The sequence below is a fragment of the Nerophis lumbriciformis genome, linkage group LG04, assembly GCF_033978685.3.
Source record: "Nerophis lumbriciformis linkage group LG04, RoL_Nlum_v2.1, whole genome shotgun sequence".
Taxonomy (NCBI): Eukaryota; Metazoa; Chordata; class Actinopteri; order Syngnathiformes; family Syngnathidae; genus Nerophis; species Nerophis lumbriciformis.
In genome coordinates, this window is record NC_084551.2 from 28777729 (window position 1) to 28805000 (window position 27272).

Genomic DNA, 27272 nt, shown 5'->3' on the forward strand with positions numbered 1-27272 from the left:
AACATCTGTTAGTTCCTCCTCATCGCTACTTCATACAAAGACCTACATTATGTCATGAAAAAACACATGATATTGAGACATTTGTGTTTTTAAAGATCCTTTGTTGTACTTTTTCAACCAATTTAAATAAGTCTCAGAGGTCCCACAATAGTGTGTTGGATGTGTGTTGGCCACTAGAAATATGTGGAAAAGGATATAGAAAAAACCATCCATCCATTTTCTACCGCTTATTCCCTTCGGGGTCGCGAGGGTGGAAGGCAGGGTACACCCTGGACAAGTCGCCACCTCATCACAGGGCCAATATATATATATAGGGATATAAAAAAAACCGTTTTATTTTAAAATGTTTGAATATATTTGAAGCGTGATGTGGCTAAGAACGATTATTCTTTAATAGGGCTGTCTTAATACATCGACAAATGTTAGAATTAGGCTACGTTCACACTGCAGTGTCGGATGTCCAATTCGTTTTGTTTTTTTCAAATCCGATCTTTTTAGTGGCCGTTCATATTACCAAAAAAAATTAGATTTATAATGTGAATGCAATCTGACACGCATACAGACATGACCTTGTGACGTCACACGCACTGCAGTGTTTAGAAGTAAAAATGGCTTCAACTCAGTACTGGAGCATTTGTGGCAATTACAAGGATCTTGTGCAATCAAAGTCAACAGTTACTGATTCCAAGATTTTTGCTTTGATGTCTGCTTGAAGAGCAGTCGGAGACATGGGTGCTGGAAGTTTCACGTGAGTTGCTAAAACATTTTATTTTTACCTGTTTTCTGCTGCTTGTCAGCTATTTACTATTTATTATAGTCTATTTTGGCGAATAATTATGACGCTTATCACTTTTTGATGACATTCTGGTCGGATGATTGCGACATTCACATTGAGGACGTATCACATATACAGTATATATTATTTATCTCCACATACGAAAGAAGCCTGAGTCGGATATTAAACATTTACACTGATATAAAACAATCCGATACAGGTTGCATATGGGAAAAAACTTGGAATTGACCTGCAGTGAGAACAAGGCCTTAGATTATTTTCCATGATTGCAAAGTCACAGAAACACAACCGCTTCACCCGGAAATTGGCCGGAACAAAATAAATCCTGAAATAGTTTTAATGGCAGTTTTAAAACCTGTTTAAAATACTGTTTGGGCGCATCTTCTATAACAAAACAAGCAAGGACATAATAAATGAATGTTGGTCATAAACAGGCTCAACATCATTACTAACTAGTTTTTGCATAAAATGGGATCTTTAAGGGGACTCTGAATCAATCAATCAGTCAATCAAACTTTATTTCTAAAGTGTTTTTAATACATAAAAGAAATGCAATACAAAGTGATTTACAGACAAAAAAAAAATACCCCGATGACCCACATCCCCCATCATCAATCACATACACACACACACACTTACACACCCACATAACCACACATGCACACACACTCTCACAAATGAATGCATGGCTGAGTACAAAGGAGCTAGGTGAAGAAACACTATCACAGGAGCCATCTGCACCAGGGGTCAACAGACCACGGCCACCAGGACGCTGATACAAAGAGCTCCCACAGCCATGGCCGATAAGCCCTGACGCAAAGGGCTCCCTCTGAAGGGCGCTGGAAATTAAAAATAATAAAACATGTAAAATAGTAAGAACCATGAGTATAGGAATAAAGGATCAGGTACTCCGGCTTCCTCCCACCTCCAAGACATGCACCTGGGGATAGGTTGATTGGCAACACTAACTTGGCCCTAGTGTGTGAATGTGAGTGTGAATGTTGTCTGTCTATCTGTGTTGGCCCTGCGATGAGGTGGCGACTTGTCCAGGGTGTACCCTGCCTTCCGCCCGATTGTAGCTGAGATAGGCTCCAGCACCCCCCGCGACCCCAAAAGGGAATAAGCGGTAGAAAATGGATGGATGGATGGATCAAATACAAGTAAAACATATTATGAAGATACAAATAATATTATATACAGTAAATGTATAATAAATAAATAGAAATCAACAAAAATATTATGTAAAATCCAAATCAAAAAGGTGGGTCTTAAGCCTGCTCCTAAAAACATGAACGTTCTCTACATATTGTATTATTTGTATTTTTGCAGTTCTGTAAAAACTTTGCCCATTCACTGCTATGGATGCCTAGTAGCAATATAATTACTAAATAATTACATGGCATCTATGTTCCTCTTTATAGTCATTATTTGCATTCTCTACCGTTTTTCTTTCTATTGTGTTTGCAGCCCAGTCGCCGTCCTTCCCTGCAGCCCACCTTCAGTCTGGATTGTCTGTCCGCTTCCTCTCCTCACCATTGCCACCAAAACCAGCATTTTGCCTCACAGCTTTCCCTTTGCATTGGAAACCCTCCTCCTCCATCTCCTTGCACCCTCTCTCCCATATCTCCTCCAATGTCTTCATCTCTCCCTTTTTCCCCTCATTCTTCCGCTTTTCCCTTGGACTCGCCTCTTTTTCAGAGCAAAACGTATCACAGTTGTTGTTTCACTCAGCACCACACAAACCCCAGGTCCAACTTGCACTTGCACGCTCATGCTGACTTTTGTTCTGACAGCTGCAAGACCATTCCCCCTACTGACGACCACCTACCATGTTCCTCCCAGTCAAAACCAAACGGCACCCTTCCCTTACTTCGACACTTAAATCGACTCCCTTCCCATCCCAGTCCTAATTCTCTGAGTTGCATGTTGTCAGATGCCTGTTCCCTTACCTTCCAGAATTCCAAACTTAAAGCTTCTCTGTTACCAAACAGCTGCCAAACTAATGCCTCAGTCCAACTCCAACCTCAGTGTGGGAGGACCTTGCCGCTCCCTCTTTCTCTTTCATGCGCCGACCGACTATTCCCAATGCCCTCTGGTTGTACTCTGCCAACAATCACTCCTTATCCACCCAAACAAAGCTATGACCTTCCTGTAACTATCCACACACCGTGTCCAACCTCTTGCACACTTTCCCCTCACAGACCATTAAAGGCAGGTGATATCGTTTCGCAATAGCTAGCATTTAACAAATACTTACTCACTAATGGACATGCATTATATTATGTTGCAACATTCTTTTTTTCTGCTCCACATCAGCCCTTTTTTTTTTGTTATACTTGTGTAGTAACAATGCAGGGAAATGAGCCTGTGAACCACTCCTGCACAACTGGGTTACATATTTTATTCACATGAAAACTGCGTACATCTACTTAAATAATTCAGTTAACATTGGTGTAATATTCACTTTAACCTTTTAAAACCTTACCCCAGTACCATCTGTGTTGCTATGGTAATTGTTACACTTGTACCAACATGCACGTGATGCACATCAACATTACCAGAAGAACGTCAGCTAAAAGCTTAAAACTATCCATCCATCCATTCATTTTCTACCGCTTATCCCTTTCGGTGTCGCGGGGGGTGCTGGAGCCTATCTCAGCTACAATCAAAGGGAATGCCTCCGTTGTTTGATTTAAAATTTTCGGGACTTATGGGGATCACAAATAAATAAAAACAGGGACTAATTAGTAAGAAATGTCGGTTTTGCATAATAGGGCTCTTTTAAACTTACCCTATAGCTGGGTTGCAATCACATGACCTAGAGCATGGGTGTCAAACTCTGGCCCGCGGGCCAAAGTTGGCCCGCCGTGTAATTTCACTTGGCCCGTGATGCGATATCAAATGAACACTAGAGCTATGCTAAAATATCCACCCAAGAGGGAGCCGAACCAAGAATGTTGCATCTTTTTCCGAAGAGAGGGACTGTGCAGTCAGCATGATTGTGCAGTCCCCCTGCCAGCATGTTGATGTTTGACCTTTGTTGTGTTTCATGTCATGGCAGCTATTTGTTTTTATCCGTCTCAGGCCTTGTGTTGATGTGTCCTCAGATTATCACAACCTATGTTTAGTTTGGTCATGACGTTTGTCCAAATCCTTCTTCTATTGGTCTTACAAACAAAGTATAAAGGCTATTCCTGGGTAGTTTAACATATTACAGTACGGTTAAGAAAATGCTGGGAAATGTTAAAATCATTATTAATCTTTAGTGTTCTATCAACAAAAAATATTTCAAGACACCCATGTGTATTAGTGGAAAAAAAGAATAAGAATTAAAGCCATATTTAGTTTGGCTATCGTCGATCACATCACATTTCAAAATATTTTTACAGCCACAATCCAGACTAGTTGTAAGTCTCTGTGACATGTTTTTGTGGCAACGCTGTTTTTCCATGTCAGCACTGCACTTTGAACTTCATAGTGATGGATTGTGTCTGTGTGCAAGGCAGTGAATTGTGTGTGCCACAAAACTTACACACAAGCTGTTCAATATTACATTTCACAACAATTTGGAAAGTATTGGCAGGGAAGGAGTTAGAACTGGGACACAGAGAATGTAATACACCACTGGTATAACTTAAGTAGTTGAACAAATGACTATTGGGCTACATCTGAAGTGAAAAAGCTACAGCAACACCTTAGTTAGATAAACCACATCATGAAAAAGGAGAGTACTTAAAGGGGTGCTTGCAGAAAGCCTCAGTTTGGACTCCAGTTTTCTATGTTTGCTAGCAAGGTTAAAATGTCAATGCAAGGATCTGCCGATGTGTTTACAGTGGTCAGAGTTTCTCTATACAACAGGAATTTGCTGCAAAATTGTTTGTCTCCAAAGTTTTAAAACTGAAATCGGGGTCCGGTACGGTGTCTTTCCCGGGCCCAATTCATCTCCCGGGCCGCCAGCTGAATAGCTTTGCATTGATGCATCCAAAAGTGTCTGCTGAATGCTTGTGTATGATTGCCTAGTGGTTAGAGTGTCCGCCCTGAGATCGGTAGGTTGTGAGTTCAAATCCCGAGTCATACCAAGGACTATAAAAATGGGATCCATTACCTCCCTGCTCGGCACTCAGCATCAAGGGTTGGAATTGGGGGTTAAATCACCAAAAATGATTCCCGCCCGCGGCCACCACTGCTGCCCACTGCTCCCCTCACCTCCCAGTGTGTGAACAAGGGGATGGGTCAAATGCAGAAGACAAATTTCACCACACCTAGTGTGTGTGTGACAATCATTGGTTACTTTAACTTAACTTAAGTAAGTTATGGTTCAGAAAGATACATGGAAAAAACATTTAATCAGGGCAATTTTACTAAAGTATAGCATATAATATTTAAATGTAAGTTTATAAACCGAATGCGTCCAATTACACATCTGTACTTGTCAAGGTCTGCTGGTTTTAGGCACCATTACCACCAGTAGATGGTGCACTTTGGCAAATCTTCAGCAGTTTACTGAAAGTGTGGATAAGTGGTGGACAAAGACTGAAACTGTTTAGTAAGCTGGGCTGCAGCTGTGTCGTGATTTTATAACACTGACTTGCTTCACTCACACTGCAACTGTGTAACATGATATCGCATCTAACCAGTATTCTGTCGTTCTATTGTGTGTGTGTGTGTGTGTGTGTGTGTGTGTGTGTGTGTGTGTGTGTGTGTGTGTGTGTGTGTGTGTGTGTGTGTGTGTGTGTGTGTGTGTGTGTGTGTGACAAATGCTCTCTGTTCAGTTTGGCAACATACAAGCACACAAAATAGGAGATTGTTGTGTGCCCTGTCCTCGAGTTGTTTTTGTCTTTTCTTCTGACCGGTCCTCTTTTTTCATTTCTTCTGGCCACAGCCCAGTAGACCAGGTTACCCCAGTCCGCGATCCAGTGAAAGTTACTACCCCAATCCCCAGCACCCTGGACACTACCAGGTATTGTAAGCAAGCTCCTAAGTGTAAGACATGTTGCCTTTGTGTACGTGTAATGCAGTACAAGGTGTGCTTTGGTAGAAATGATCAAATACCCAAGATCCTCTCTGTATGTGTCAGATGGCAGGGTACCCCGGCCCTCACACGCTCCCTTCGGTGCCCAGCGCCCTCTACCCACCGTCGGCCGCAATGCTGGACACTCATCACGCGCACACGCACCCTCGCCACCACGTCCACGCGCACTCACATGTACAGCACCTCCCCCAGTCGCACGGACAGGACATGGTCCATTGGGGCTCAGCCATGGAGGTAGGAGACCACATTTCATCTGGTTACTTCTTACCAAACCTACAGTTTAGTTTCTGAAGGTCAAAAAGAGCAAATAAAGCACTGATCCACACAAGCCATTGACATCCGTGATTTATTCCAGTGTGTCTGCCCACTGTGTTGCTCAGGCTTCTCATAAGTTGCTGTCTGTGTTTGTCTTCATCCATATGTCCCTGTGTTGCATGTTTGCTGTCGTGCATTGTTTATTTTGTGCGTCTTTTGCGTGCGTGTGGTGTCTTTTTGTGTGTGTGTATGTAGGACAGGGAACTAGACTTGCAGCCGTGTGTAGGCCAGCAGTGCCTGTTAATGGAGGAACAGCTGATGCTACAACAGCAGCAGATGGAGGAGGATCGAAGGTGGCTGGAGCAAGAGGAAAGGCTGCTGGTAACACACTTGGAACACACAGTGGATAAAACTTTACAGGCTACAGTATACTGTACATGCTTTTTAGGCATTTCAACGATATACTATAACCTGATCAGACAAGCATTTATTTGTGTCGCCAATGCCCCCTTTGGGTGTGATCTTGAGATATGTTATTGTTTACTGCATGGGAAAGTTGTCTTGTTTATTTTTGCGTTTCATCTCCAAGATGCATGTCGCCATCATATTTGATCCAATCTATCAAATGCTTATCAATTATGCTGTGTTTGTGATGAAGGAATAGTGATTTTAAAAACAAAATAGTGTTTCTTTTTAATATTTACTAACTATTTCCATGGGTGTATTGGCGTGGTCCATGATGCGGCCTATGTTGAGGGTTGAGTTGATTCCCAGCCAGTGTCCCAATACCTCGCCCCTCTCCAGTCCCAAACCTGGATAAAATGCGCAGTAACGTCAGAAGGAACCCGACAGTAATCCAAACAAAACAAGCCAGTGACTCACTGTGCTTACCCTTGATGCGAAATATTATCATTAATTATTCAGATGCTCATATACAGACAGTTCCTCATCCATGTTTAGTTGTGATTAAAAAAATGTTGGAGCAGTAATTCCATAAATGAGCATTTTGTTTCCATCAACAATTCTGTTCCATAGCTGCAGTTAAGAACTGTTATATTTGCTCACATTGGTCCCCCTTGTTTTGTTTAACAGCTCAAAATTGCTCCTAAGTTCAGGCATTTAACTTATTAGAAAACAGACTGTTGTTTACAAAGAACTACAGTGGTTCCTTAGTTTTTGTTATTAATCTGTTGTAAAGAGGTCGTTGAAAACCGAATCCTTTGAAGAAAAAATAATTTGTTCCAGACACCCAAAAATGCTAACACAAAACTTTTTATGGAGAATTAATTACTTTTAAACATAGAAAACAATGCATGTAAATCAGGAGTGTCCCCATTACAGGGCAACATTTATATGAATGTAAATGTGTAATCACCTCATTGTTATTTGATTTTTTTTTACTTGCTTTGAAATCATAACTCACAGATATTTAGGTTAAGTGTGTCCCGATTGATAACGGGCCGATATCAGCAAAAAAGAAGTACAGTATGAATTTATATCGATTTGCAGCTAAAATGTCCGATACAAGCTTTGATACAGGCAGTCCTGCAGTGTGTTAAATTGTGCAAAGCTGGACAGACAGTTAACGTCAAAATGTCCTCCAATAAGCACACAAGATTGTTCTACTAGGATAAAGCAGCTACACAACAGCTAAGCACACAATAGCCCTCAAGCTAGACATACATAAGTGTCCTTTATTGAACAACATTACAGTCTAATACATGGTATTTGTCAGTATAAACAAGTATCAAACAACTACATTTGTCTTATTACTTACAGATACAAAGTCTCCCGAGGCAGAAGCATATTACAAAGTATTCAATAACAAACATGTCCGGATCATTTAAATGTATTTGATCCTGAGATTAATTTAAGGAAATATTGTGGCCAGAAAAAACCATTACCACTTTAATTCAACTTAAAGACAGCATAAATCCATTCCAGACAGCTAATAATAAATATGATATAAAATATAATATCGGTATTAGAAAATAGTCAAGGTTTCAATATCGGTATCATATCGTCTGAACACATTCTAATTCTAATTATTTTTCACAACAAAAACATTTTTAGAATATCTTGTTACATGATCAGATCATTTACCATTTTAGAAATAAACAGGAACAAAAGATATGCATTTGCATGCAAATGTTTTGTTATATCAAAAGTGAAAGAACATATACATTTAGCAATAAAGAAAGGGACAAGCGGTAGAAAATGGATGGATTGAATGCTTTATTGGCGCACACTATTTCCAGGCTTTCACGGGCCGCATAAAACTGATGTGGCAGGCCAGATCTGGCCCCCAAGCCTTGAGTTTGAAACATGTGCTATAAATGTAATTGATAAATGAGCATTTAACATCACTTTTACCTTTATTAAAGACTCTTGACGGTGATGAGCGGCGAGGGAGGAGGGGCGAGCCCCAAGTACACCACCTTCATACTTCGGTACGACCTCTTTCTTGAAGTGTTCCTCACCTTATTTTTCAGAGTTGGCACTTTTGTTATTTTTAAAATGCACTGACAACGGCTGTGTTCTCACACAAGTTTGCAATCGCACGCATGCGCGAGTCATTTCTAGCACTACACGTCACACTGTCGGGACTCCGCAGTCTTTCGTGCGTAAGTGTTCTTGAAAACTGCGTTTAAGTATACTAGATGTATTTTTGGGGAACATTTTCTCCCAAAATGGAATTATACTAAAACTGTGACAAATTAAAACCAAGGTACCACTGTACGTTTCTTTTAGACCTCTGAGAAGAAGACACTTCAAAAATATAAAATTGCCTAAGTCAGTTTCCTATAGGATGTTTGTTTGCTTGCAGGTGTGGTTTGTGTGAATTCCAAGCTAATGATAGTCTCAGAGAATCTGACAGACGAGGCAACACACACAATCACTGACTGGCAACACACAAGTTCATTGAAAAGCTAGGGAGGCAGTTTGTGTGTGCCTGTGTGCATGTGCACATAAATGTGTTTGTGGTTGGCAGGCTGGTTTTATAATGCCGTACCTTCAAAGAGGAGTGAGAAAGAGAAGGAGGAGAAGGTTGGGCTAAGAGGTAGAAAGTGGTCGGCGTGACCGCTCATTGGCAGCGTGCACCGTCTCTCCTCCCCTCTCTGGGTCTACTTCCCCTTCTCCTGGCTTTAGAGTCATGAATAAGGTCGCTGGAAGCAGGACGGTTCGAATGAGTTTTCATTTGCATGAATTGTGCTGGCAGACACAAGGATCCACAGTGACTCTGATCAAGCAACATAGATGAACTCAATGGCAATGCTCGTCTTCAAGTCCTGTCTTGGACAGCTGGTAGGCAAAGAGGGGAGTGATGGGGATGAGGTTGTTTATGTCCTAAAGTGTGTGTTGGATGCTTCTTTGTTGTGCATGGAAATATGAAAAGTGGGGGGTAAGTTGCTCAAAGTTTTGTGTGTATGGAAGCAGTTAGATTTGAACTCTTCTGCTCCTGCTGAGTTTATTAGAATTCTTGCGCAGGGATACTGTGGTTTGCAGTCTCATACTTGAATATTTGCCGCGTACACTTTTAGTGCATTCTTTAAACCCCAGGTCCGTGGTTGGACTTATCAGTGTCACTCACTAATACTAACAATGTTTAAATCGATTGTTTTGATGGGTAATTTCTGGCATTTTGTTTATTTGTTTAGAAACCAGACACCAGAAGCTCTCGGGGGAGTCTGGACCGAGATGACGGAGGACTCCCGCTTCCAGTAAGTAGCTCCTGTTTTCAGCCTCTATCATTCTGTGTTGACAGCAACTTGACGAGAGCAGGAAGTAAGTCAATTTGGATAAGGAGTTAGAAAACACTCTTGGATGGTTGATTTAGTTTTAACTTCTAATATACACACACAATTACTTCCATTGCAATCCACGATTGCATCTTTGTAGGAAGAGCATTGCTCTTTATTTCTGTATTTTTTGTATTATTTTTTTTGTGGGGTGGCGTGGCTTTGTTGGTAGAGCAGCCGTGCCAGCAACTTGAGGGTTCCAGGTTCGATCCCCGCTTCTGCCATCCTAGTCACTGCCGTTGTGTCCTTGGGCAAGACACTTTACCCACTTTGTTTACTTAACCCACCCACACTGGTTCAAAATGTGGCTTAAATTTGTTGATAATGGGTTTCACTACGCATGGTGCTTTGAGTCTCTAGAGAAAAGCGCTATATAAGTATAACTCACTTTACTTATTATTACAATTAAAGTCGTCCCTCACCATATCACACTTCAAATATCGCTGCTTCACCACATTGTAGATTTTTGGGATATTTTTTAAGCATGTTTAAAAAAAAAAAATGTTGGTCCTAAATTATTATTAAATTCAACCTTTACCAGGCGTAAAATGCCTAAATAAACTAAAACTATCAATACTACTGTAGTATGTAATGGCATACCAAACCAATCAGAGCGCGCTGTTCAGTAATGTGGCAACTAATGGGCACAGCCTCAGACCTATAGTTGGGCCGCGAGTGCCCCCTTGAAGGCCGCCGAAAAACATCCGTTTCTCAGCTGTGGTCCGTATGGGCTGTAGCGATACTCGGTTGTAATACACCTTTCCACCACCTGTGGCAGTAATGACAATGTCAACCAAACAGAAGAAGTCTGGAGCTAAAGTCATAAGAGAAGTTTCTAAAGTGAAACAATTATGACTAAAGTGGTGAAGCTGTATTTTTATTTGCACCTTCATTTAATTGACAGTTTATAGTTAAGAAACATATTTATTTAAAATGTATTTGATTTTGTTTTAGCAAACCATAATTGTATGTACACTTATTTTTCATACTTATTTTTCTAATCAGCCTAACCTGGGAGCCAGCAACCTGCGGCCCTTTAGCACCGCCCTAGTGGCTCCCTGGAGCTTTGTCAAAGATTTATGAAAATGGAAAAAGATGGGGGGGGATATTTTTAGTTTTAATATGGTTTCTGTATGAGGACAAACATTACACAAATCTTCCTAATTGTTAAAATCCCACTGTTTATTTTAAACATGCTTCACTGATGAGAACATTTGGCGTGCAACGTTTTGTCCTATTGAATTTGGCGTACCTTGAACGCACCGTAGTTTGTTTACAGGTACAACTTTTGATATTATTGACTTGTGTGGAGGCATTTTTGGTCACTGCATGACTGCAAGCTAATCAATGTTAACGTGTTATTTAGGCCAGCTGTATGTACATATTGCATCATTATGCCTCGTTTGTCAGTATATTTTAACTCATTTGATTTACTTTACTTATGTCCTGTGTGTATTTGATTTATATTATCTTGTCTCATGGCACATTATCTATATGTAATATTGGCTGTGTGCCATGTTGTTATAGACCACAGCAAACATGACCCAGCTTGCAAAGATTGTGATAAATCCATTAGAAGAAGACAGCCTGCCGTTTCCTTTAACTTAGACACACACATCTATACATAAGACTTACATAAGGCTTTTAATTTTTTGCGGCTCCAGACAGATTTTAGTTTTTTGTATTTTTGGTCCTATATGGCTCTTTCAACATTTTGGGTTGCCGATCCCTGGCCTAACATAAGCCTAAGGTTTATGTGCTAAATAATAACATTTTCGACTAACACAGGATTTCATATAATTTGAAACTAAGTAGGTCGAATATAACTATTGAATATGATTAAAATTAAGAGTAAGGTTTCTAAGTTAACATTTGAGTGGGCCCCTGGCACCTCTGTAGTGGAAAGGTTGGGCCAAGAGGTCAAAAAAGATTAAGAATCTCTGCTATATTGGATTAATCAAGTGTAAAATTGACAAAAGGGTGTTATTTCATGTCTAGAGAGCTCTTATAATATTAAAAAACATATTTAGAAGGTTGTAAACAGGTTTTTTTTACGCTCTAGCTATGAATATATTTGATTTATAAATAATAATTCCTACGTCTCGGAAATGTGTTTATGTCCAGAACCAATTAACAGCGAAAAACAAAGGACAACGGTATCCTTCATTGTGTTTTGGATTCATTATGTTATACTAATGTAAGATGTCTAATAGAGATACATGCTAACTGGAGGCATTCGTTCTGGTTGGTCTCACTGCAAATTGTCTGCAGCATGTGTTTATTTTGATTATAGCAAACGGGGGGTGATCCTGGAGCAGGAAGTGACCTGTTTGTGCTGGGGTCAGTGGATTCCCATATCACCACTGGTTATTATAGAAAACCATTACATAAGTCTTGAACATCCATTGTAATGCTTCTCGCTCTCTCTATTCTATGGTGCAGCCAGAAAAATCTGCACTATGTTAGAGCAGAGTTAACTGGTTTCTGACCACATCTGTCCACCTGTAATTACACACCCAGATAAAGGCAGTTAAAGTACTCAGAGTGTGAAGAATAGGGTCAAAGGAAAATCCCACATGGCGTCGTCTCAGTCATGTTCAGAATTAATGTGCTCTTTGGGTGATGAGATCACAAATAGGCAGCAGCAAGATACTAGCAGAGATCTTTTTTATCAGCCTATTAGCTGAGTGAATCGAAGGAACCATAACTGATTTAATGAGCCATTTGCAGTTTCACTGTCAAACTCGTTTGCACTTGCACTTGCATGGCTTAATCTTTGAGACAAGCATATGCTACTGGCAGGATCAACCAGTAAATTGAAATTCACTAAATCTCTTGTAGAGGATTGTTGCAAATGAATCATCAATTGTAAACTTTGTTAGTCCCTGAGGGGAATTTCAGATTTTGAGCAAAATCCCATTCAACAGCAGACATGCATTAAATTGATCTTAAAACAGATTTCCGTCTGAATGCAGCCCAGGTGGCATACAGTGTGTATCAAACTAATGCTAGTTGATGCATATTCCACTATGCAGAATAAGTGCATAGTTCAGGGGTGTCAAACTCATTGTAGATCGGGGACCACATGGAGAAAAATGTACTCCCAAGTGGGCCGGAATGGTAAAATCACGGCACGATAACTTAAAAATAAAGACAACTTCAGATTGTTTTCTTTGTTAAAAAATAGAAAAAGCACATTCTGAAAATGAACAAATCATAATGTTGTTGGGTTTCTTTACACTTACATGTTGCGGTTAATAGTATTCTACCTTTATTTGTCGTTATTTATACTTTCTGAATAAATGATGTGATAATGTTCATCAGTCAACTCAATTGGTGTTGATTTTCAATCTATCAAGATAAAAAAGTAATATAAAATGAAATTACAGGATGTTATTTATGTAGTTTGCTCATTTTCCTCAACTGATGTGATGTGATCATGTGGTTTATTTTTTTACATATGTAGCATAATCTACATAGATACAATAAATTGCTATTGCGACATCAAATGGACACATTTAGAACAGCAGTTTCTTTCATTCAAAAATGTTGGCTCATTTTTATAAACTCATTCGCGGGCCGGATAAAACATGTTCGCGGGCCTGATCTGGCCTGCGGGCCTTATGTTTGACACCCCTGGCATAATTAGTATTATGCCAGTTATCCCTATGTCTCTTCTAATCTGCATCGTGAAAGTAACTACTTTTATATAACTGTAAATACATTTAGGTGGTAAGGTATATACAAGAACTTCAACTTTCTTGTGTTATTCAGGTTATTTCTTCAAAATGGTTTTCTATTCTTGCAAAAATTTAATTAATATATTTAGGGTTAGAGTTCGCATGTTCCCCCCATGACTGTGTGTGTTATTTCCGGGTAATCCAGCTTCCTCCCATCTCCAAAGATGGGGGGTAGGCAGATTGGTGACACAATAATTGGCCCTAATGTGGAATGTGAGTGTGAATGTTGTTTGGCTATCTGTGTTGGCGCTGCAATGAGGCGGCAACTTGTGCAGGGTGTACACTGCCTTCCGCCCGAGTGCAGCTGGGATAGGTTCCAAGAGAGCATAGCTTGTAGGTTCAATGTACACAATTGAATTTGATTGATTGATTGATTTATTGAAACTTTTATTAGTAGATTGCACAGTACAGTACATATTCCGTACAATTGACCACTAAATGGTAACACCCGAATAAGTTTTTCAACTTGTTTAAGTGGGGGTCCACGTAAATCAATTCATGGTAATAACTTAGTTGTTTAGACAGTAATGTGTTTATATAAGATTAGATTGGGGTACGTTGTTTCTTAATCGAGAAAGACGTTAATAGCTTTTGTTGGCATGTAAGCTAGAGAGCTGGCACCAGTCAGTCAGTGAGTTTATCAAAGTACAGTTATCAATCATGTTTTTTTAAACATTTCAATTTAAAATGTTGGGAGTTTTACTGCGGTTATCATTATTACCGTTTATTGTTACAACCCTAGTCACGGTTGCATCTCTTTAGTTCACAGGTGTGTATGGGTGACTGGAAGATGGTTTGCAGTTATAAATCGTCATACACCAAACATAAGATGGACTGTTTGAAATTCAAATGATGTCTGGGTGGACACATTTTGGTTGTCTGTGTCCGTAAGTATTAAATAAATGTTGTAGTTTTTTTTTTTTTAATCGGGAAAAGACGATAGGAGTAATTGCATGTTTTCTACGTGTTTTTTTTTTTTTTTTTCAAGTAGCAAATTTGCTTTTGGTTGTTTTGTTTTTTAGCAGGACAATTAAACATTGTAAAAAATCTTTTTTTTTAATTTAATTATTTTCCATGAAGCTCAAGAAACCGTTAATAATGCATGCCAAAGAAGAATGTTTCATCCCACAACAAGTTAGCCTTACAGCCTAATGTTGCCGTTGACAACACAGATATTTCTGTCTGTAATTCATCACACTACTCCTCCTCCTTCTCCTTCTTCTCCTCCTCCCATAGAGTGTGGTTTGTGGTGGGGAAAATCTCCCTCCTATATATGTGTGTATGTGTGTGCACTGGTGCATAAAATGCAGTCAAATATTTTGGGGTGTCTGTGGCTGTCAACCACACGAGACTCCCATTGCAGCTAGACTTTTTGAACGATTGCTCCTGTTTTCCTACACAGAAAAATCATAACTTGGCTGGTAACATGAGAAAATAAAATTGCACCACATTACGCTGACTTGCCACCGCTGAGTTTATTAAAACATGCCTCAGGTCTGCTCCTTTGTTTGCTGTTTTTGTGTCACTCACTACGTAGAATGTTTTTATGTACATGTAACAAGGTTGTAGACCACACACACTACTGCAAATGACAACTAGAGACAGAGTATGTGTAATGTCAACATTAAGTCAGATTTTCTCCAGTATTGCCTGTGAAGTTGTTTAATTTCCTCTCTCGTGTCTACTTATGTGTGCATACTTGCTAACCCAAAGTATTGTTGATGTGTTTGTTTGTGCAGGCGGGAAACCAGCACATATACCAGCCCGTGGGCAAAGCAGGTAATAGACAGGCCCGTAACTTTGAAATTACAGTCTCCCCTACCACAGTTTGTTCCTCTTTCCATTTAAACTTCTAAGTGTGTATTTAAGTGCATAACTCTTCCACAGATATACATATGTTTTGATCCAGCAGGCAGTGTCTTTATCATATATCCTGCATGAGCTCAAAGTGCCTTTATATTCCTCCAGCCATCTATTTAAATCTATTTTTATGCTGATGTTGGTTGTAGGGTGATGCAGTGTTCTTAATGTTTCCTGCAGAGCTTGTGGCCCCTCCAAAGAAACCCCCTCGACCCGGGGCCCAGAGCCAAGGGAGCAGTCTGGCTGGTCTGAACTCTGCTGACAGCTACAATGATGGACTCAAGGTATTAAAAAACAAAGATGCAATATATTGATTGATCAGTTTAACATCACCAACACCACAAGCTACAGCAGCAACATTTCTTAATAATGCATGTTTTCAAAGTTGAGCAATAATATCTTACTGTCCTCTTTTGGTTTGGTCCTCCCACTCTCCCTTTTCTTCCTCCTTCTCCTGCACTCTACCTTACTGTTTGACCCCCAGCCCTGGCGGGTAAGCGGCACACTTTGAATGTGTGTTCACTCTTGCACACCTCTTAATTCCTTATTTCTCTCACACACTCTTCCCTGTTAGTACCACATGTTTCACCTTAAAGCAAATATTTTCCAGCCATTATTAACTCTTGCAATTAATTGCTACCTCACTGATGGTTTAATTACTTTGCTGCCAATGTTTTAAAATGCATTATAGACAGCTGTGTAATGTGAGTATATGGTTTTCATAGTCCTATTTGGCTTTCCGTCCAGCTGTTGTCTTGTTTTACAAGGTGCTGTTTAACAGCATGATTGAAGACATTTTAGCGAACATAAACGCATAATAATCAGATTGCACTGCACTGTATTAGATACATTTCAATAATCCCATAGAAATGTTTTTGCCCAGAGGCAAGATAGTAATAAGTAGGGGTGTCCCAATCCGATACTGATATCGGTTTGATACCATCAAAAGAAGATGATAGCAGTCGTTCAGCACGTTTACTTTTGCAAATCTGGACAGCCAATTAACATCTAAATGTCCTCCAATAAGCACACAAGTTTGATATGTCTTTGAATTTTAGTCAAGCCATTTACAAAAGGTAAACATACCAGGCTATAGGCTACAGCATAAACACACTAGTGTTAAGTATCCTTAATTGAACAATACTGCATTCTAAAATATTACAGATCTGTCAATATAAACAAGTATAAAATAACTGTAGCTGCATATTACTTACACATACAAAGTCTCCAAGGCTGAACACGAATTAAAACGTATTAAGTAACAAACGTCTCTGGATCATTCAACTTCCTGTCATGCCTTTAAATTAATGAATATTTGCGACCAGTAGGTGTCGCCAAAACACAGATTAACACTCCACTTTAAAAGCAAACATCTGGCATAAAGTTAGTGTGTTCATACCCACCATTATTGCCTGACTAATTTTAATTGATCAAACTTTTTCTAATATTCTACACTACGAAATGATAATAATTATAATGGATTACATTTATATAGCACCCTTTTCTAGTGACTTAACGCATGTGACGCTGCGAATAACAAATAAAAGTATGTTCTATGATTTGTGCTGATATCATATCAGATTAATATCGATACAAACCAACATGCAACGCTTCAGTATGGTATTGGAAGTGAAAAAGTCGTATCGGTACCCCCCATGAGTACTATGAGTACAGCTATTATCTTGAAACACAATGCTTGTATGTATGCATGTTCGAAATAAACTCAAACTCAACACAATAACAGTGTTTATATGCAGTGTACAAATAACTGTACATTCCAGCTTCAGTCAGAAATATTTATAGCCATCAAATGATTTGCTTTTTAAAGAGAACAAGTAAGTAAGAGTCACCAGAGCTTGTGTGTAATGCAGAGAACTACAAATTTAAAATGCAATTGTGAGACAACTCAGGAGGAACTGTATTAACCCGGATAAATTATCTAGAGCAGTGTGGTAGAGCCTTCTAGTGGCCATAAAACAGACCTGCATGTACTAATGGAAGAGGAGTGATTGCGCAATGTCATCAAGCATAAAAATTATCATTTCCATTTATTTAATCGCTTTTTCATAAATTAACATTCATTTGAGTTTTGTGGAAATTCTTCACGGCTGTTTGCTGACATATACTAGTAATGTTTAAATAACTTTTACTGCAAATGAATATTGGCTGCAAATATTGATTATTGGCCTCTTTGACGAACCAAGAGTTCTTTGACAAACTCTTGGTTCGTTGGTTATTGTCCTGCTTGTTTTATTTGGTTTGACAAAATGATTAAAACATTTTTTTTTAAAACTACCCTTTTGGTAGAGAAGATCAAATATAATTTACTGTAACTCTAAATAAAGTTGGAAAAGTATGTTTTGTTTCTCACTTATTGCCATTACAGCCCACTGCATTGCATAAAGGTGGTCTGTAATAGTGTTGCATTTGGCGTCCTTCGTAATGTGAAATAGCACTACCTACAGGACCTTTGGGAATCAATATTGTCTCTCCGGTCATCATTTTTCAATCAGACAAGTCGGAAAGTCATATTGTTCAGTCTTGGCAGAGATTTGCACTGTGTTGATTTCTAGTTTCCATCCCATAGTTTTACCCTCAAAGTTTTTCTAGTCTAGTTTAGTATTTTTAGTGCTAAAGCTACACTATTGATTTATTTGTTTATGTATTTCTATACTGAACTTCTCATCACTGTTATCTGGATTGTCACTCAGCTGCAGCCCCAAGAGATCAGCCCCCCACCCACCGCCAATCTGGACCGCTCCAATGACAAGGTGTACGAGAACGTAACGGGATTGGTGAAAGCTGTGATCGAGATGTCCAGCAAGATTCAGCCAGCTCCTCCAGAGGAGTACGTTCCCATGGTCAAGGTCAGTTTTTAAATCTTCTTTGTCATGATGTGCCGATCAATATCGGGCCAATTTAATGAAAAAGTACGTCATCGCCATTGCTGACTAATGTCTTTCAATGCCGATCACAAACATCGATCCCCTCTGGCTGACACTGTATTTATTTTGGGTCACCCGGATGACAAGCTAGGAGATAATTATGTGTCTCCATACACATTGCTGAGCTGCTCCCCTGAGTTAATAATCATTACCTCCATTGCGGGAAATAAAGTGCATTTTTTAGTATCTTAAGTAGAGATCAACCGATATGATTATTAGTAGTCAAAGAGGCCGATAATCGATATTTGGAGCAAATATTTATTCGCAGTAAAACTTATTTAAACATTACTAGTATATGTCAACAAACAGCCATGAATAATTCCCACAAAAACTCAAATAAATGCTCTGTCAGATTATATCAAAACATATTTGAGAATTATTGATAATGAGAGTACATTTTATTCTTAAATGAATAAAAAAGGGAACTTTCCTCATGCAGGGCAAACGGGCTGGTGCTTGGCGCAGTGGTTATTCCCATCTACTTCTCAATTTTTTTAATACTACATACTGGTATTGCTTTGTGGAGGTTTCCCCGCAATAGACCTTCTCGGAAGCGCGGGAGTCTGGGTTGAACAATCTTTTATTGTGGTATGCACACGCCAGGACAGCACTCTGCTCTACAACTTTTCAGTCTTTCTTGTGTGTGCATGCGTCTGCTCAACTCCAACTCCATCTTTTTGTGTCGGCGCAGGTGCTGCTGATAAGCATGGCAGGTGATTGGATGATCCAATCACCTGCCAGCTGTGGTCCGCGGCAGGCCCGCAGACCACGCCCCCTTCGACATGCTTATATATTGTATCAGCTGATGTAGTTCTAGATATGTTGTAGTTGTAAAAAAAGAAAAAGAAAAAAAAGCAGATACCGATAAGAAGATTTAAAAAAAAAAAAAAAGTCTGATATGCGTCAAAATGACAATCGGCCCGGTCGATCTCTGATTTTAAAGGAGCCATATGTTAAAAATCTGGGCAAAAATGGTACTGCAATCACGGTCACAATTCTGTAGTCCCCTCCCCCTCTCCCTGACTGAGGTTGCCAGAGACACAGACGAATCGAGCTCCATCGAATGGGCTACTCAAAGGAACCTCAAACTTCCACTGCCTCTTACTAAAGGTTGAGGTGCTGGGACTATATTAGCTGAATAGACAAGCGTTTTGTCAATAACAAATCTCTAAACAACACATTTTACACAGAAATTAGGCTATTTTCAGGAAGAAGTGCATCATGCCTGCGTACAATATCACAACAAATGGCAATCATATGGTTATTATCAGTACTATCACAAAACAAAGACTAAAACAAACTACAACCAACGCTAGCAATGGTTATACTGGTGAAAATAAGTACAGCATGCTTAGCAACTTAATATTATAATATCTTATAATGTATTACCATTGAAATACCTGCTCAGTGGCCTGGTGGTTAGAGTGTCCGCCCTGAGATCGGTAGGTTGTGAGTTCAAAACCCCGGCCGAGTCATACCAATGACTATAAAAATGGGACCCATTACTTCCCTGCTTTGCACTCAGCATCAAGGGTTGGAATTGGGGGTTAAATCCCCAAAATGATTCCCAGGCGTGGCCACCGCTGCTGCTCACTGCTCCCCTCACCTCCCAGGGGGTGAACAAGGGGATGGGTCAAATGCAGAGGACAAATTTCACCACACCTAGTGTGTGTGTGACAATCATTGGTACATCTCAACATCAATGGCATTAATCAGAACAAGAATTATGATGAACATATTGAAGCCTTTTTTTCCCTTTTTTTTATTGAGACAAAGATTATTTATGTATTTAATATTTCTTTGCTTACTATGGTAAATTATTTATTTATTTGTTCACTGTTCTGTTACAGAGAACAAGGAAGTTGGATACAATTGCTACGGTATGAAAAGGGGTAGGATTAAATAAGCTTTGCTTCTTCCTATTCCTTTTCGGACGTGCTGTAATGAAACAACTGGAATTGTGTGACGCATTACCGGTACATTGTATTGTATGCATGTTCGAAATAAACTGAAACTGAACTGAACTGAAGATGGCGGTGCGTAACTGGCAACCTGGATGTGACACACTCACAGACTTTGTAATTGGTCAAACGGTGGAGGGCGGGACATCGAAATGAAAACAATAACAAGATTTCGGGGCTGTAAATCTAATTTTGAAATGAGCATATCCCGGCTGAACTACTGTTATCAGTTATAGAGGTTTTGGAATACAACATGATTTATCATGTCTTATGACATATCAGGGCCATTTAATGATGACTTGACATGAAATGATTACATATGGCTTCTTTAAGTATCATTGTCACTGGAGGACGAAGCTGAAATTATTACACACCGAGAGCAAGCCAGGAGCAGGCATGCTAAGCTTGCTGCTAAGGTAGCTTTCAACAACAACAAAAAAAAAGTGCCTAGTAAAGTTTAAAAAATCTAAATGAAACCGCGTTACAGCAGAAAGTAAAGAGTTATCAACAGGAAATGAACAAGTTGATTAAAAAGAGTCGAGAGAGAGAGGATTTCATAACAACAACTGTTGTCAGCATTGCCACAGTCAGTACATGACATGTAAGAGGAGGGCAGATTGTTCCATAAATTGATGATGTCTATACCAAGGGTAGTATCAGTTAATGATCAATACTAGAGTGATTAAATCGATATTTTTCTAAAATAGAATAAGGAACTTGTTTCAATATTGTGTTGCACTTACCATAAATAAATTGGAAAAAATATAATACATTATATGCATTTATAATATATTTGATTTACAATACATGTGATCGGGATCGGTATTTGGCATCGGCTGATCTCTTTGTATTGTTCTCATTACGTCGGTGGCAATCATCCTTTTTTTTTTAGGATGTGGGCCTCGCATTGAGGACTTTGTTGGCCACCGTGGATGAGACGCTACCGCAACTTCCTGCCAGCACACACAGAGAGGTGACACTCACTCTTAGCACATGCAGTACATACACACAATGTATGTGTCAATTTTATGTGGCTAGTGGTGAGAATAATATTTTTTTTTTCTCATATTTTTGGCAGATTGAGATGGCGCAAAAGCTTTTGAACTCTGACTTGGCAGAGCTGATTGGGAAAATGAAGTTAGCTCAACAGTATGTGATGACCAGGTAGGTCTTCATAGTGATGAAACGTTTGCTTTACCGGCGACTAGTGTGTCGTTGCGATACACTGAAAAAGAACAAAAAGATAATTTTATGTTAAGTATGAAGACTAGGGCTGTCTAATTTAAAAAGTTAATGCATGAGATTAATCACAAAAAGTGATTACATTAATCATGTATAAACGTTGACTAATCACCCAATTTAATTTGATCGCACACAATCCTTAAATTGAACCACAGGTTGTTATATGGTCAGGGACTTTAGGAAAAACTGCTACCAGGCTTCGAGCAAATAAAGTACATTTACTTAGGAGGGCATTTTAAAGATGTTTGTGCATGACATTCTGACAGTAAAATTGTGTTTGTCTTCATGAAATTACGTTAAATTATGCAAGTAATTTACTGCGATTAGTCATGATTAATCACGATCCAAAGGTTTGTATAATCTGATCTAAAAAAAATTATAATTTGACAGCACTCATAGATGTAATAGTAGTCAATACAATTATTATTTTAACAAGAAAATTTACTATTTTATTAGTTTATTATTGGTATATTATTATAGTTTATAATGAAACTTAAATTACATTTAAAGTGTAACAACATCCGCAACAGTCTGTGAGTTGTGATTATTTATGCTCATTATAAAGTATTATTACTTTAATCAAATCAAAATCTAAAACATTTTCTTTGTAATTTACCTCACTACATAATTTTTTTTCTTGGATTAGGACTTCATTCTTATTTTTTTTATCATTTAAATTAATACTTAATTCTTCAAAGGGTACAATTTTACAAAAGTCAAATCTGTCTATACAGTACATATACAGTAAACTAGTCCCGCTAATTGTGGGGGTTACACCCCGAGCCCACCAGCAAAAAGCAAATAATTGTGAGTAGTAGTGACGCCCAAAAAATGTATGTTTTTGACACTAAATAAGCTTAGATTGTAAGAAAAGTTGAATGTCTAGACTAATGCTTAGACGTGTCCATCTTGCATTGACGTTATGCTGTACATTTGACTGTATGCTTTACTATCTTGTATTTTGATGTTATTGCCGACTTCCGATTCTGTGCGGCCGTAATAGTCTTATGATGTTGTAGTAATAAATGTTGCTAAAAACGTGTACCGGTACATAATTACTTCACGTCTGCAGAAATGTTAAGGATGTTGACCAAATCCAACTGTTGTATACTTATTATGTAATTTGCATGTACAATGGAACCTCTATTTACGAACTGAATTGGTTCTCGAGCAGGGTTTGTAAATATTATTTGTTATTATTATAATAAATATTATTTATTATTATTATTTGTTAGTTGTTATATTTATTATTTGTTTTTCTCCATACAAAACTATGTAAATATGAATAATGGGTTCCAGCTTTTTTAGTAAAAGCTTGTACACTTTGAACACAATATTAAGCGCTATACAGTACCGTATATCAAACAAACATAACAACTAATAATAATTAACTGTCTATTCAATATCAAAGTTAAAACAACTCGCTGAACTGTACTCCTCGTATGCAGCAGCCCTGCTAACACACACACACTGCCACTAGCCTTGTGGTGTACCCCCAGTTTGAAAACACAAAATTCCTTAACTTTTACAGCCAGATGACTGCAATAATTATGAATAAAAAATTTGATCCACTTTCGTTTTGGTGCGCAGCGGAAGAAAGGGGGAGGGGCGACAATGCTCTGGATACTTCCTGAACGTTTCAAACCTAACATCCCTTGTCCATTTCTTTATTCAGACTCATATTAAGCTAGCAAAACTAGTAAAATACGGTAAAATGGCTAAAAAGCACACAAATATTTTGATTTGGTGGGTGGTTTGTAAATCAAAAAGTTTGTACATTGAGGGTTTGTCATTCAAGGTTCCACTGTAAGTAAGGCGTTGTAAAAATCTTGTTATCATCCTCCTGTAGCTAATGTGTGTTTTTCTTGTATGTTTTATGTCCAGTCTTCAGCAGGACTATAAAAAACAGATGTTAACTGCGGCCCACGCCCTTGCTGTGGACGCTAAGAATCTGCTGGATGTCATCGACCAATCCCGGCTCAAGATGATGTCCCAGCCCCGCCCACATTAACCTCACATCTGAGGGGTCCCACACACAGGTGCTGGTTATGGACTCGGTGGATCACTCTACTTCCTTAAGTGAGCCTTCTTGGAGGACTGATCTGAGCTGATCCCTTCATTTAACTCTGCACCACTGTGACTTTGGAAGAAAAAAAAAAAGAACCGAGCAAAAACAGTTCCTGAATCAGGGATTTGGCAGCTTTGCTCTCTGTGGACTCGACTGAGGAGGAAGCGAGGATAAAGTGATGATGGCCATGACTGAGAACTTTGCCATTGCTGTGCTTTGTGTCCAAACTGGTGGCGTCAGTAAGCCAAGCCATGAGAACATGACTCTTATCAGCTGCATCACTTCCGCACGACAAGGAGGAACTCCAGCATGTCCACGAGCAGTCCTGACAGAGAAACCTTCACGTCTCCCCTCATCTCTCTCTCTCTCTCTCTCTCTCTCTCTCTCTCTCTCTCTCTCTCTCTCTCTCTCTCTCTCTCTCTCTCTCTCTCTCTCTCTCTCTCTCTCTCTCTATCTATCTATCTATCTTTCTCTATCTATCAATCTCTATCTCTCTTTCTCTGTCTCTTCCCCCGTCACGACGGGTTTTATTTATAGCAACAGAAACTACACACAATGATACCGAAGGACTTTGCCTTTTCATTTTCCTTCATCGTCACTACTCTTCCTGTTGTCTTCCTCGCTCACATCCTTTCTAAGCAGGTTGCTAAGACTCTAAATGTGAACAATTCACCTTTTTTGTGTCCTTGTGAACAATCACAGTCTTCTTACTGGAAAATGACAACATATTCTATCCCAGCAGCACTAAGGAGGAGGAGGAGGATGGTGGATCATGAGGGTCTGTGTTTTCTTCCCAACATGGAGAAAGGAGGCTGTCATCAGTTTTACGATGACATCATCTCCTCTTCACCGACCCACACACACACACACCACTGATGTCACAAAGTGACTGGACAGGAACACTGAGCCGCTTTAACTGGAATTTCATCTTGCACATATTGAACTGAAAACACAAACGGCACATGTGTGTTTGTGTGCTAGCAAAAGTGTGTGTGGGGCGTGACATACAGGTATGGAGGAGAGCATTATTTGCACAGCACCAGAATAAATCAAGTGAGTTGACCCAGGTTCTATTCCCACGATTAGCCAGCCAATCCGCACCTGGGCAATATAGTAGGGTTTAAAAAGATGTAAAATAAACCATTTATTTTTTTCCTCTTTATTGTTGCGTAAATCTACTCATGTTGGTATATTGTAACCTGTACTGGTGTGTATCACTGGTCATTTGTACAGAAGTTGTACTAGTAAACACTGGTTTTTATTTTGTCTTCTGGGCTTAATCTGACTTATTGTCAAATAGCAAGAAAAACAATGAAATAAAGAAAGAATGCAGAAGTGGAAGTAAGGCACAAGAGTCTTCCTAAATGCTCTTCATTGCCCCTTTTGCACATAACCAGCATTTTCCTAAATCTGCATGTAGATGGCTAGAAAGTGTATGAAACAAAGCTACGGCCACGCTGTAGGGTATAAAGCCTAATTTTCGTAAAATCTGAGCTTTTTATGTAGTTCACATAAGAAAAAAAATTGTATTTGTAATGTGAACCGAATGCGCCCCTTAACTAGCCCGCATGCGCAAATGACATCATGACGACACGCGCTGCATTGTGTTTACGGAAGTAAACTGGCGCATTTTTGGCAATTTTAATATTTTGTTCAACCAATGTCAACATTTTCTTAATCTAATTAGAGAGATTACGAATGAAGAGGGCAATAATTTTTGTCACTCGCAGTTAGTGGAGCATAATTACTTAAACGTCAGCTCCGAATAGCCTGGAATGGCGGGACCGTGGCGTGAGTTTTAAAACATGTTTTCGCCTGCTTTCTGCTCATTTGTCAACTATTTCTTTTTGTGACCGTCTATTTTGGCAAAGAATTATGACGCTTGTCGCTTTTTGATGACGTTTAGGTCGACGTCTGCGGACCGGTTTGATTGAAACTTTTATTAGTTGATTGCACAGAACAGTACATATTCCATACAATTGACCACTAAATGGTAACACCCCAATAAGTTTTTCAACTTGATTAAGTCGGGGTCCACGTAAATCCATTCATGGTCGTCGAGTACCGTCTCATCGATACATACAGTATAGAACAGGGGTCATCAACCTTTTTGAAACCAAGAGCTACTTCTTGGGTACTGATTAATGCGAAGGACTACCAGTTTGATACACACTTAAATAAATTGCCAGAAATAGCCAATTTGCTCAATTTACCTTTAACTTTATGTTATTATTAATAATTAATGATATTTATCTTTGTGGAAACACTGATCATCTTAATGATTTCTCACAATAAATATATATGGAAACAGGTAAATATCAACATGCAACACTTTATTTTTATATTTTCTCTAAGTGCACATTTTTCAAATTGAACATTTTCAAATGATCACTTCTAAGACAGTCTTGTGAAATCACAATATCCCATTTTAACTAGCTAGCCACTAACATTTTTTAACAAATCATGAATTACTTTGCACCATGTTTGTACAAATAATAACTCGTGTAAAATACAAAAGTCAACTCTCAAATTAAAAAAAAATCATGTTACACTTTGAACTGGACACCAAATCTATTATCTGTTTATTTGTCAGTTAGTGAAGACCAAGTCTTTAAAATATTTTCTTGGATTTTCAATTTCTATTTGTCTCTCTTAAAATTAAAAATGTCGAGCAAAGCGAGACCAGCTTGCTAGTAAATAAATACAATTTAAAAAATAGAGGCAGCTCACTGGTAAGTGCTGCTATTTGAGCTATTTTTAGAACAGGCCAGCGGGCTATTCATCTGGTCCTTACGGGCTACCTGGTGCCCGCGGCCACCGCGTTGGTGACCCCTGGTATAGAGCATTCGGAATTGTACTGTTCACATTGTCGTAAAATGTGTAATACAATCTCATATAAAATATAACTATGAAAGATGTTAAACATATAATGACGTTATGTGGAGCCATTGTGGTGGGAAGCATTTGTTAACATTGCAATGGAACAAGAATGGAAAAAGTTCCAAACAGCTGTACAGGGATCGACTTGTATACTTTTTGTTAGTATGGATGTGACATGGATTTGACATTTTTGTCATTATGGTCTTACAAAGTCTTACATTTTACTGAGACCCTGATATAAGAGTATTGAATAGTAAACATGAGCAAGTCCTGCATTCCAGGTCAAGAGATTTATAAAGTACATGTAAACCAGCAGGTGGCGCCAAACAATCAGAGCCTTTCTTCCTGTCACCCGCAGAAGCATTGCTTACGTAAGAACCACAAGTGGGGCCTTGCCAAGCAAGCTTCAGCCAAAAGTGATCCCAGATGAAATATTTGTCATTTTCGTTATAGTAAAATAGACATTAGGTCCACTGGATCAACGAGTGTTCACAAGGTTGAGGGCCAGTCCAAGGCCATCGAGGGGAAATCTTTGTCAAAAAGATGTGTAGCTAAATACAATTATTATCACAAGTGATCTGAGGCTAGTTCCTCCTTTTTTTAGAATTTGACCTTTGTACAATTGTTTAGCTATTGAAGACAGATTGAGATTATTTGGGATTACACATAGGGAGACATTATTCTTTACAAGGG

The 27272-nt window shown here is 39.0% G+C and overlaps 1 protein-coding gene across 14 annotated transcripts in view; it reads left to right on the forward strand.

Annotated features, from left to right (window-relative positions):
- The window catches only part of LOC133598716 (focal adhesion kinase 1-like), a 92713-nt gene extending 67852 nt beyond the window's left edge, over positions 1-24861 (forward strand). For 7 of the 14 annotated variants that reach the window (XM_061951488.1, XM_061951499.1, XM_061951507.1 and 4 more), the window contains 11 exons: positions 5679-5756; positions 5874-6062; positions 6339-6464; positions 8468-8533; positions 9743-9805; positions 15363-15402; positions 15664-15767; positions 18195-18350; positions 21282-21362; positions 21468-21553; positions 23516-24861. In XM_061951488.1, coding sequence (XP_061807472.1) covers positions 5679-5756; positions 5874-6062; positions 6339-6464; positions 8468-8533; positions 9743-9805; positions 15363-15402; positions 15664-15767; positions 18195-18350; positions 21282-21362; positions 21468-21553; positions 23516-23642 — 1116 coding nt within the window. In that variant the 3' untranslated portion in view covers positions 23643-24861. Of the gene's footprint in view, positions 1-5678; positions 5757-5873; positions 6063-6338; positions 6465-8465; positions 8534-9742; positions 9806-15362; positions 15403-15663; positions 15768-18194; positions 18351-21281; positions 21363-21467; positions 21554-23515 lie in introns of all 14 variants that reach the window. The other 7 variants (XM_061951480.1, XM_061951539.1, XM_061951548.1 and 4 more) reach the window with 4 other exon arrangements.
- The last annotated feature ends 2411 nt before the right edge of the window (positions 24862-27272 follow it).